This window comes from Protomyctophum bolini (genome assembly GCF_963924005.1).
Source record: "Protomyctophum bolini genome assembly, chromosome: 14".
NCBI classification, from domain to species: Eukaryota; Metazoa; Chordata; class Actinopteri; order Myctophiformes; family Myctophidae; genus Protomyctophum; species Protomyctophum bolini.
This window is the reverse complement of record NC_137875.1, coordinates 17,548,982-17,562,084: the sequence shown is the minus strand read 5'-3', so window position 1 is coordinate 17,562,084 and position 13,103 is coordinate 17,548,982. Positions and strand designations below refer to the sequence as shown.

Below are 13,103 nucleotides of genomic sequence, written 5' to 3'. Positions count from 1 at the left end.
ATAAGGGTCCATTTGGTTACGAACTTTCCATAATTTAGCTGGGGACCAGCTGGAACCTCAAGGACCACTGTCCACTGATGGTCCCCGGGCCACTGGTTGAAAACCACTGCCCTATGGGAAAGCCTGTTTTCTTTTCTAAATGAAGCAGCGTGATCCGGTCTAGGCCCGCTAACTGTATCCGGTCATTTGAACGCACACGTACGGTACGCACGTACCGTTTCCGTATCCACTTCAGCCTTAGACCGGATCTGCAACCTGCAAAGTCAATTGATTCCAGTGTCCAAAACACTACTACATCCTGCTACCGGTGACGCAAGTTTCCCGCCCTCAGAGCTCAGACCAGAGAGCATTCTGTCTCGTGGAAGAAGAAGAAGAAAGTAGTAGTCAGAGTCAACAAACTGTTACTACTACTACTTTGATATTAGATCAACTTCATTTGTATTCTATTCATTCCAGAAGCGTCCATTCCATGATGGCTTCCACCCACGACTGGATAAACAACGCTTTGTGCGTTGTCGAAGAGATGTTTGGTAAGAAACAGACTCAAACAGGACTTTGTTTGTGTGACAGCTATCTCGTTCATGTGGACGTAGCGAGGCTAATGTTAGCTATGCTGCTATAACACCATGCTCCATCACATGTACCGAGGTAGAGTAATTTAACCCAAATATGGACCCCGGTGTGTTTCCATTTGTACCCTCTCCGTCTTAGAGTTACAACTGAATAAATGAAACACTGCAGGATCTACTCACTGTGTGTGGGACACAAACTCGTGTCGTGTGTTTGTGTTTCCCCAATTGCAGCTGCTTCTCAGAGCAATCCAAGCTCTGGATGGGAGGTTCAAGTAGTGGAGTTCTTCAAAGAGAAGCTCAAAGAAAAGGATGCTCACACCCTGGTAATACTCACAACAAAATCATCGTTGATAACTTGATAGTGGACTGAAACTTGACAGTCCAGCATTCTCTTGTCGCCTTCTTAATGTTTGTTTTAATTTATTGGTTTTGATCAAATACATGATCTGCATATAAAATAGTAATACTAATAATAATATTTGACTTGGCTTTTAATTCATATGGTGTATCCTAAAACTTCCAGGTTCCATCTTTGAATGATGTTCCCCTACACTACTTGAAACCCAACAGCCTGGTGAAGTTCCGTTGTTTAATACAAGACATGTTTGATCCAGAGTTCTACATGGGAGCATATGAGACTGTTGACCCATCAACAAATGCCAGAGTAAGCAGTCGCTTAATCCGTCATGGAATGGTTAGCCTGATCAGTACCAGGCTTTCATTTGAGTCTGTGCAAAAATGGAATGGTCTTCTCTCTGTCCAGCCCTAGCCCTAGAATGTCTCCGATGTTATTCCACACAGTATTCCACATACAGGAGCAATAGATCCCTTGCAACCGTCCTGGTAGAAATGAAAGATGCGTGGGATAAATGTGATAAATGCTTTGTTTGTACTCACCCAATGACGTGGAGTGAAATATGGTCCTCTAGTTTCATATCCATGTGAAAGTTCGGAACGGGTGCAAGGGATCTATGCCTGTGATACAGAATTTAAGAAGTATATGAATGATCACAGACATTCTAGCCGGTCTATGTCCATCCCTACAGTTTCTAGTGTGTGTTTTCTACATTTTGTGATATGGGTTCTGTCAGTGTTTGATGTTACTTTCTGTCAATTTCCAGGGTTTGAGATGTGGCAAATACAAAGATGTCACAGAATGTGGCGTAAGTAATTTTATATATTACAGTATGTTCTCTTCTCATGAGCTATACTGTTCACCCTCATGTCAGTTGAAATAAGGAATTTTACAAACTTAAAGGACAACTTTAGTTTTTTTCAACCAAGGTTCATGTTTTAGGTTATTAGAGAAAGTAAAAGATTAGTGTCATTTTTTTTTCATTTGCTGCTTTCTTTCTTTTTAGCCATTTTTTACAGGGGGGCGGGGGCATTCGAACATGGGGCTAAATATGTATTTCTTTACACAATTTTATAGCGATTTTTTTATTTATTTACTATAGACCTACTGGACCCCATGAAATTACATCTGGCCACAAAAGATCACAAACAGGAACCTTGGTTGTCCTTTAACCTTTCTCCAAAATGACTCAAATGAGTCATTGTGAACGCACAATTGTGTGGCTTCAGAAGACTTTGTTTATGCTGCAAAGGCAGTATGTAATTTTATTTAATACATTTTAATTGTATGGTCGGTTACTGTATATGATGCTTTGCTGGTCAACTTGTTATGCAGACAAGGAAAGGAGACAATGACAGAATTTTCATTTTTGGATTAACTGTTTGAAAGAGTATACTCCCTCATAGTTTACTCTATGTACAGGTGGATTTCAATTCCAAAGACATTGTGACCTCAGAGCGGCAGACATTCTACTGTGTCCCTATTCCTGGAGAGAATCCCTGGGTGAAAGAGATATCCTTATTTGTAGCAGGCAGGCCTCACATGGCTATCTGTTGATGGTGCATGTGTTGCTCACACATGAACGAGAGAACATGGATTTTGAAGTACCGGTATTCTTTTTACCATCTTTAGTTTATTTGTTTGATAGCTAGCTAGTCCATAGTTTTCCTTAACTCTGTCACACGGTTATGCCTGCCCCAGCCAAGCGAGAGTGGTCCCCTCCACCTCCTATATCCCCAGCAGACAGAAACGCAGCTACGAGGAGGATGATGACATGGACACACAGCCCCAGAAACAGAGGGACCCACATAACGGTATGAGCTCTTTGTATCATAAAGATTAAAAATATATATGAAGTATTGTCCACTCCTCACTTTGTGCAAACTCTCGGCCTCAGACGAGCCTTCCATCGTTGTACCATTGTAACAACAGACTTGGTAAAACTGTTCTTCCTTATTTCAGCTGACCTTTCCTTTTGTGTGGCTCCTCCTGTGAAGAGATCTTTTTTCAATGTGTGTAAAACCGTCTCCTTCGTGTCTAATGTATATAGCTCAGTCTCTTTGTAAAATGCCAGCACACTCTGTCCTTGGCTCTGCAGGTCCTCAGAGTCATAACCCCACAGAGCCACATGGCAACGGCAACTGTAAGCGCCAGGAGACAGAGGCTCCCTCGAGCCAGACCACGTCTGCCTCCCATCTGGACCTCAACTTCCCCCTGCCAGGAGAGAAGGGCCCGTCTTGCCTTGTCAAGGTAATGTATCATCCCCTGCTGGTGGTTTGAGGCACCTTCCCTCATCAGTTTGAACTGTAGCTTGTACACAACCATTGCTGTTGGTCTACAAGGCAACCAAAGGCATTGCAGCCCCATACCTTCAGGACATGATCCAGCTCCACAACCCTTCCCACTCACTTAAATCAGCTCAACCCAACATACTGAGCACATACTGAGCAAACACTCTACATACAGGTCAACTAGAGTCAAGAAATCGATCAATCCCAATTGTCTGAGGCATCACCTCTTCAGACCCCCACCCCCCACCTTTCACCACTTGCACTGTTGATGATAAAAAAATCACACCCTTGTGAAGTGAGGGGCACTCTTATCATCATACGTCATCTCATTCCGGCCAGTCATAATTTGCGTCCTCACCTTCGTCTTCAATGTTTGCGTTTACACAAACACTCAAAATTGTCCATTGTCAATGGCATGTAATGTTTGTGTTAGGACAAACACACACCAAAAGCTGGACGTAGGAAGGACCATAGCGGTTTAAAAGATGGCTCTTCTGTTGACAGGTGTACGAAGGGTGGGACAGCTTCAAAGTGAACGACACTCTAGAGGTCTACGGGATCCTGTCGGTCAGTCCTGCCCTCAGCGCACTGGCGGACGAGAAGTAAAGCCCCTTTGTGAAATAAGTCTCAATGTGTCATTTGATTTGATTCCGTCTTTTCATGTGGCTCATTGTTCCGTATGCGTCCACGCTGCACAGAGATGCCTCGTCGTCCCTCCTGGAGCCTGCAGAGTGCATGGAGACGGCAGAGGAGCAGAGGGTTCACTGCCCACCTGCATCGTTAGTGCCTCGCCTTCACATGCTGTATGCCAAACCCCTGCCCCTCAACAACCCTTTGCTGCCCCCTGCTGCTTTGGAGGACAACCGTGCCTGTAAGACAGTTTTTCCAAACTTGTATTCCAAGGACCCCCAGCCACACAGACCCTCTGACAGTGTCTGACAAATCTTTAAATATATATTCTTTCAGAGCAAACGCTTTTAACTCAAATCTTTGCATCTGGGAGGTTCCTGGAACAACATATTTTCAGATGCGGTTCGGCGGCCAATTACATATGTTTTTGGGGGTCCTTGACATGAAAATGTTTGAGAACCACTGACATAGATACTTGGGTTTTTCAGAAAACTGTCAAGATTTTGAAGGCATTTGTAGAATCATCCACAGGTCTAAATGGGTTAACTCTTCATCCCTCTTTGTCATCTCCAGTTGTATCTTCGACCCTGAGTAACATGGCCTCTGTGAGGACGGAGCTGTTGAATTACCTCACTCACTTGCTCCTGGGAGACACACTGGCGGCCGAGTACCTCCTCCTGCACCTCATCTCCACTGTGTAGGCTAAAAGTCTTTCCTACTTTCAGGGCGAGCCTTCGTCCTACTCCTCCCGCCACAGCCCCTAATCACTCCCTGCTGACAGGTGCCGCCCCAGCCCCTGATCACGTGATTTTGGCACCAACGTGGAAGCTTGCCCTCACTTGAGTACGCATGGATTAAAGTTCTCAGTCCCATGACTGATTTCAGTCATTTGGATTCCCAGAAGAAGCCCAGCGTATCTTGAAAGCATGCTGCGCACTGAAAATATCTGATCTACAAGCTCACAACACGTCGCAGCGCAACGTGTTGTGAGCTTGTAGATATGCAGATATTTGGCAGATATTTTTAGTTATTTTAAGATAGAGTATTTGACGTGATCAAACTATCAATATAATACAAGTTTAGCAGCATCTTCCTCAAATCTGTGATTCGGCCTAAAAACATCATTCGATTTTTAGTCTTGAGATTTTATTTAGCTCCATGCAGACGCCCCAGAACCGAAGGAGGCGTCTACCTGTCTGTCTCACGACGCTGCTTTTTCAATGCAAACATGGCTGCCGTGTGACTATGGCCTATTGTGTTTGCATAGCCGCCCGACAAGGCGACAAAGCCGGATGTACCACGGTGGATTCGTACGCACAACCTCCATGGTGGTAGGCAGGGATTTTACCACTGTGCCACCCGAGCGCTGTTTCGGTTTCACTTCAGTTTCTTTTTGGAATGGTAACTGTTACTAAAACAAAAATAGCCAAGGTGTTCATTTTTGTCCACTTGCAGGTACGCCAGGCGAGATGTTCTGCCACTTGGAAAATTCGCATTGAACCTCAGTGGCTGTCCTACTCCCAACTCGTACACTGAACAGTTGTACCAAGCCCTCCAAAACCTGGTGCCTTGTGTGAGTTAACTATCGCTACGATTACCATTATTTATATCCTGTTTTTGAACAAATTAGTTTCATGGGTCAGTATGCAATAACACATGGTGGCCCCCCTTTCATCACATTTGGTAAATGGGTTTTAAATATTTCTAACCCCTCTGCCAGTCGTACCGCCTGTGCATGAGCCTCCAGAACATGAACCGCTTGCGGATGGTGCCTAAGAAGGACTATACTGCCAACCGACTGGTGAGCGGGATCCTGCAGCTGGCCAGGAATACCTCCCTCTTCTTAGACGAGACCCAACTAGAGCAGGGACAGCTGGACACAGCAGGTGAGGCCTGTCGGAATTAACCCATTCAGGAGGGGGAACCCCTTTTGGTGTTTTAAGCATTATGTTATACTTTAGCTGTTGAAAAATATCAGATCTGCAAGCTCGTTGTAGATCTGCCATTTTCATTTAAAAAAAAATCATTGCACGAATCTTTGCATAAATAGTAAATACACTTTCACAGCAAACGTTTTTAACTCAAATGTTTGCTTCTGGGGGGTCCCTGGGACAACATATTTTCAGGATGGCCAATTACATATAATCTTTGGGGTGAAAACCACTGATACAGAAACATAGGTTTTCCAGAAAACTGTCTGCCTGATTTAGACATTAGTAGAATCTGTTCTGGGGTCTAAATGGGTTGACCACTAGAGGAGGACATTGAGACGCGTGTCACTGGCTAATAATCACACCAAAGACTATGTATGTATGTACTGTGTAACTAGTCTACTTAGTGTTCTTTTAATATTTATGAACGCTGTTAAGTTCTGTACTGTCATACAGCAATGTGAGTCTTGAGAGACGATGGTTTGTTTTTTGTGCTGTAGGTGTGCAGAACATCACTGCCCTTGGCAACCTGATCTCATGGCAGAAGGTTGATTATGACTTCAACTACCACCAGATGGAATTCCCCTGCAATATTAACGTGCTCATCGCGTCAGAGGCCCGCTCGCTGCTGCCGGTGAGTTACAGACTGCCGGGGACCAAAAGCAATGTGCTCTAGCGACAGTGCTTCCCAAATGATTTAGCTTGAGACCCTTAAGGGACCACTTCCCTACTGGGAACCCAATTTTCATATAGGTCCTCACTAATGTTCATGATAAAATGCCACATTGTTTTCCTACTCTGTCTGTGTGTCATGGGAGGGCTGTGGGTAGTTCAGAAAACCGTCCACCAGTGACATCATCGATGGGGAATCCAAGCTAAGAAACTGCAGGCTTTCTATTCCTGAAAAGTTGCAATACGATAATGGGAGCCATCGTTCTCTTGATAATAAAAATCTAAATATATTTATTTTAAATATTATTTTATTTATTTATATCATTTTTATCCCACGATTTTTCAACCCATTTTTTAGCCCCAGTGTCAATCATCTAATGTAATCCTGGGCACTACACTTGTATTATTTTTTAATCTGCCTAACCGTGGACGTATGGCTGAACTGCCCACTCTTCTGAGACACAGACTCACTGAACAGTGAGGACCACTTGAAAAGTGGTTCTCCCTGGGACCCAAACGTACAAAAAAATATTATGAATGAATCACTTTAGGCCTAAGGCCGATTCTAAAAACGCCTTCTAAAGCCTGACCTAAGTTTTCTGAAAAACTTCAAATATTTATATAGCAGCATACATTTTTTTAATACTGTACATACTGTACAGAACCCAAAAATGGATTCCCGGCCTGAGGGGGTAAAACACCAAAAGGGGTTCCCGCCCAGAATGGATTAAGCACCTATTTAATAGTGAAAATAACAGCTTTAATTTATTTTCTGACAAATGTTTCAATTGTTTTTGAAAATGTCAAAAGATTTTTCTTTGATATTTATTTTTTCTTTAATCGAAATAATGCTAAAAGAATTTGTAGGAAAACAAGGGATATTTTCCTACGACCCAAAAATGGGTCAGCGACCCCAAAAATGGGTGCCGGCTGCAATACACTCTACTCAGGGACTATCGGGGTGTATAGAGTTTTCTGTCAGCCTCCCGGGAGACAGACACGTGCTGAACGCTGGGGGGGGGGGGGGTTGTTTTCCACTCCACGTCATGCTGGCATCTCGACAGTCATTGGTCCCCAGCAGGCTCCGCCACCTAGCGCTCTGGCTTTAGACGCCCGGGTGGCACTGTGTTGCGAGCAGCCTGTGGAATGCACCCGTGTTGCTATTCCTGTGTTGTTGGTCTAACAAGTTGCCATGGCGGCAGCTGCGCCACACAGGGACAATCCTGGGAGAGGCGTCAGACTAGGCCATCTATTTGGCTGCAGTGTGACATAAACACACAGGCTGCAGAGTACAGGTCAGAAGTACATGGTCTTTTTGTTGGCACTAGAGAAGTCGGCGGATCACAAAAACAGCCAAAGAGGACCAGTGTCCAGAAAAATATAGTAATGAGACAAAACTTTCGTTGACCACATAATTCCTGTTTTTGGGGTATGATAATGGCAAAATATATATGTATTTCTTTCTTTATTAAAATATTTATCCTACAATTTTGTAACATTGTTTTCACCCGGTGCCAATTGCCTAAATTGTAATCCTGGGCGCTACTCTCCCTCTGCCAACCAGGGGAGAGCTCAGTAATGCATGTGTTTGGGGGTAAAATATTTTTTTTCCTCCTCCTCTTGTCCTGACCACACAGTCAGACTGTCAGGTTCACATGCAGCCCCAGGTCAGCCCAGGCAACCTGGAGGAGTATTTGGCCACCGCCGTGCAAATGCTGACGCCGTCGCGGCTCAACAACTTCCGACTGTATCTGACGGTGGCCCGAGCCGCGGACTACAGTATCTCTGATGAGGTCACAAAGGTGGGATGTATAGGAGAGCTTCATTACCGGGTCTAAACCTCTAATATCTGTATTTTTTTTGTTTTTGTAAATTAATGCCCAACTTTGTCATTCTGTCACACAAAAGTAGCACAAATAGCTGATCTACAAGCTCAAAACGCGTCGCAATGTGACGTGTTTTGAGCTTGTAGATCGGCTAATTTGAGCTACTTTTGAATTAGCATCCTGAAAAGTTACATTTTTATCAAATTTCAAATGCATTTATATACTTGTTAACTTTATGAACATTAATACTAAATCAATTATATCTAAGCTGAAATCAATATCAGTATTCCGATTTTAAGCCACATTAAGTGAAGGTGGGGGCCGCATGTGGCCCATGTATGGTCTAGTAGTTGATAGCAGTATTCACATAGAAAAGGGGGAACTAACCTGGAAATGACCATCTGGGTGTGGGAGGGGGGGCGAGAGACCATGCTTTAATTCTTGCCTTCAGTCATCATTCTGCACACTAATTAGTTCAATATGTTTCCAGGCAGTTGAGGACGACTTCGTAGACATGCGGAAGGACGATCCCCAGAGTGTTTCTGCTGAAGACCTCCATAGGTTGCTTGTGGTAGCAAGGTGCGCTGTGGTTTACACTTTCCACCTCATTATGGCATATCTTTGATAATCAACTTGATCTGTGGATCAAATTTGACGATATTACAAAAAGAATACAGCCAAATAACAAAGAATAAAATGGTTGACACTCAGTTAAGAATATTTTGGCTGCTGTCTCATGGAACTACGTAGGGTTTTGTGACATTGCCGTGGTAGATTCTTTGCCTATCCTAAAATCCTCATTCACATGAGGAAATGAGCATGAATGACACATGCAACCAAAAATTGATCTACAAAAATAGATCTACAAGGGGTTGTTAGCTATTTTCAGCACGTGACTGTCGTGAGACGGAAGTATAAATGAGGCATTGACCCATTAAGGACGGGAGCGCATCTGTCGCTTTAGCGTTTAACCATTCGTTTAAACTTCAGCGATTGAAAAATAACAGATCTACAAGCTCGTAGTGCAGCACAGAGTGCCGCGCTACAAGCTTGTAGATCTGCTTTGTTTAAGTGTGGCGCAAATCTTTGAATATATATTCTTTCCCAGTGAACGCTTTTAACTAAAATCTTTGTTTCTGGTGTGTCAATGAAACAACATATTTTGAGATTGAGGTCTGCAACCAATTACATATAATTCTGGGGGTCTTTGACCACTGAAATATAGGTTTTTCCAGAAAACTCAGAATTTAGAAGACCTTTTTAAGACTGTAGAATCTGCCTGGTCTCAGTAGGTCTTAATGAGGCTTTAACTCCTGCTACCATCATCCTCAGGTTGCTGTCTCTCAGCCTGGGACAGAGCAGTCTTTCACAGGAAGCTTGGACGAGGGCCAAACAGGTTGAAATGCAGAGGATGAGCAGGACGGAACAGCCCAAGTGTGTCAACGGCAACGAGCCATGATCCACTAACGCGCCACATGTGGAAAAATGACAAAACATGTTTTGATACTGCTTATGAAAAGGAAAACAAAGTGCTTAAAATAAATGTTTTTGTTCCTTGTATAAAATAGTTCATGTTGTCTTTTCCACCTTCACGCTGTGCTCTGCCTTGGTGCCGTTTTCATAACATAACAGTTGTATTAATGGGGTTAGGTGCACACATAGTACTGTAAGTCTATAATTGTCATGCATCACCGAAGCCTTACATTCAATTTAAATACTGTTAGTGGGATTCTAACAATATATAAAGCTAACCATTTTCCATATGTTCTTCCAGACCAATTTCCGTTTCATATCGCTTGATTAGCTTGACTGTTTGTCTCGATGTAAATAAAGCAGCGAGGTATGCAAGATAATTATTCCCTTCAATATATTTTCTTTCCTGCACTAACGTCACTATTTGACAAATGCTGCCAAGGTGTTAAAGATTTGGTGCAGCCATGTTGGGCATTCTGATGTGGTGCATTGTCAATAAACTTAAGCAAAACTTGACCATTAGATCATTTGGTAGTGATTTTGCTCTACTTGGCAGGATGACATTTAAAACGCAGATGCTCACTGGCTGCCATGCATCAGGTAGAACAGTGATACTCAACCTCAGGCCCGCGGGACCATTATGACTGGCCCACCAATGAAAATCTAAAAAAAAGAATCTGGAAAATGAAATAAAAATAAATAAATCTGAATGAAGTTATCTTTAATTACATTATAAGTAATACTATTAGAGTTGTACTATTACTCGAACGAAAATAAAAGCTTGGGGGGGGGGAGAGATGCAATGCAAATGAAAGATATATACTCTGTATCCCTATTCCCTGACATAATTTTATAGCTAAACGGACAGAATTCTATTTTATTTGAATGATGAAACCCAGCTGCCATTAATAGTTGGAAATGGAAATTGCGGAAATTGTAATTGCGGAAATGGTGGAAATGGAAATTGCGGAAATGGAAATTGAGGAAATTGCTCTTCACTTATAGCTATCTATTTTCAGGTAGATTGTTTTATTTTACTCAGTCAGCCATATCACTACTAATTTTTTTTCATGAAAAAGGTCATAGCTGGGTAATCTATTTTCAGGCAAATTGTGTTTATTGTATTTTATTTTACTCAGCCATAACAATTTATTTTCTGTTAACCAACTTGCTGGCTGGCTGGCAGGCAGGCAGACAGCTACTCATAGACAGGCAGACAGACAGACAGCTACTCATGGAGAATTGGACAGGCAGTCAGACAGCTACTCATAGACAGGCAGACAGACAGCTACTCATGGAGAATTGGACAGGCAGGCAGACAGCTACTCATGGACAATTGGACAGGCAGGAAGGCAGACAGCTACTCATAGACAGACAGACAGACAGCTACTCATGGACAATTGGACAGGCAGGAAGGCAGACAGCTACTCATAGACAGACAGACAGCTACTCATAGACAATTGGGCAGGCAGGCAGACAGCTACTCATAGACAGACAGACAGCTACTCATGGACAATTGGACAGACAGGAAGGCAGACAGCTACTCATAGACAGGCAGACAGACAGCTACTCATGGACAATTAGGCAGGCAGGCAGACAGCTACTCATAGACAGGCAGACAGACAGCTACTCATGGACAATTAGGCAGGCAGACAGCTACTCAGACAGGCAGACAGACAGCTACTCATGGACAATTGGACAGGCAGGCAGGCAGACAGACAGCTACTCATAGACAGGCAGGCAGACAGCTACTCATAGACAGGCAGACAGTAAGACAGCTACTCATTGACAGACAGACAAATAACTACTCATGGACAGACAGACAGGCAGGCAGGCAGGCAAAGAGCTACTCATGTTATGTTATTATGTTATTATAACAGCTACTCATGTTATGTGCAATAATTTGTGCAGTTATGGAAACAGCTCTTTGTGTTTATGCAAGAAAATGTAACACATTTATTTATTTACATATTGTGTGCATGCACATTGTACTTTGATACATTTTGCGAAAATAAAGCAATTGAAAGAGAGAATTTATCAAGTATCATTAATGTCGTAATTTTATCTACTGGCCCCTGGCCCCTTGCCATTTTTGTAATGTGGCCCACAGGTAAATCTATTTGAGTATCCCTGAGGTAGAACATAGCAGTGGGTGTGTTTTTTTTACAGACCCACTGAAAAATCGGCCATTCATTTTTCCGATAAAGGTTTATAAGAATATATGAATTATTTTAAACCTAGATCAAGCCGTCCAGGATCCATTGATTCTGCGATATTTTTAAACGCTAAAAGGGTGTGTGGCTGTGTCAGAGCACGAAAATAGCGTTTGTTCACTACCAAGTGTTAATGTTGCGCAGCCTAACGCACACAGGCCAGGGAAGAGGGCTCGTACAGTAGAATATACAGTACAGCACCAATCACTTCAGACGGCTCACATTATTTTCTTTTTAATTATTTGATCTGCCCAAAACATTGTGTTTATTGTCATGATTTGTCACGAGCCCAGTTGGCTTTGCTTCGCGGTGTAAACGTCTTTAAATACTTTTTGAAAAGCCTATGGGGAATTATTTAATAGGCCCCATTCTGAAAGGGGGTGGGACTACGACGCTCTATTGAACACCCTTTACATCTATGGGTTGTTTCGAAAATATTGAACCAATAAAAAGTAGTAAAGTGCTTTGGACAAAACCTCTTATTCCCTCTCCCCATCTCATGGAAGTCATTGACAATATATAAAGTCACAACACCAACTGATGAGGCTGTATTGCTTTTGAGTTATATGGTTTGAATTGAATGATAGTCTATAGCCATTAAACAAAACAGGTCATTCACATTATTCATACTGCATCCTGATTGGCTTTTCTTAATAAATATTTAATGCAATAACCAGTTAGCTACTGATATGCCCCAATTATGTTTGTTGTACCGAGTACCACACCTGAAGATGGTAAGAATAAATATTTTTTTAATCAATAAAATGTGAGTACACCATGGAAAAACATGACAACAGTCAGCTGTTAAAGAAGTGAAGTACAACCACAGACATTCATAAGGACGTGATACTAATGTTGGAAAATGTGCTTAATGCAGTGCAATCATACATTTAAACCTCTCATCAAAAATAATCATTGTACATTATCTGTGGACGGGATCTTCATGGGTAAAGTCAACCACAGACGACAAATGAAAGGTTGGTTTCAAAAGCACTTGGTGTTAAAAAAGAAAGAAAATCTCACCTAGCAAAAGTAAGACAATATGACAGCTTTTGCATATAAAGGAAAGGATTTAACATTGTGGTCAAATCTCATAGGAATGTTAATAAAGATAAATGATCCTTTTAAAGATTTAAATTT

At 42.4% G+C, this 13,103-nt stretch overlaps 1 protein-coding gene across 1 annotated transcript; it reads left to right on the top strand.

The window, feature by feature from the left end:
* The first annotated feature begins 362 nt into the window (after positions 1 to 362).
* mcmbp (minichromosome maintenance complex binding protein) lies at positions 363 to 10,347 on the top strand. The gene is made up of 16 exons (XM_080781408.1): positions 363 to 530; positions 804 to 895; positions 1,096 to 1,236; positions 1,694 to 1,735; positions 2,350 to 2,439; positions 2,612 to 2,741; positions 3,026 to 3,177; positions 3,723 to 3,820; positions 3,917 to 4,089; positions 4,422 to 4,545; positions 5,304 to 5,421; positions 5,569 to 5,734; positions 6,280 to 6,413; positions 8,089 to 8,253; positions 8,768 to 8,856; positions 9,610 to 10,347. The coding sequence occupies exons 1-16, from the start codon at positions 470 to 472 to the stop codon at positions 9,734 to 9,736; spliced, it is 1,902 nt and encodes a 633-aa protein (XP_080637534.1). The 5' UTR covers positions 363 to 469; the 3' UTR covers positions 9,737 to 10,347.
* The last annotated feature ends 2,756 nt before the right edge of the window (positions 10,348 to 13,103 follow it).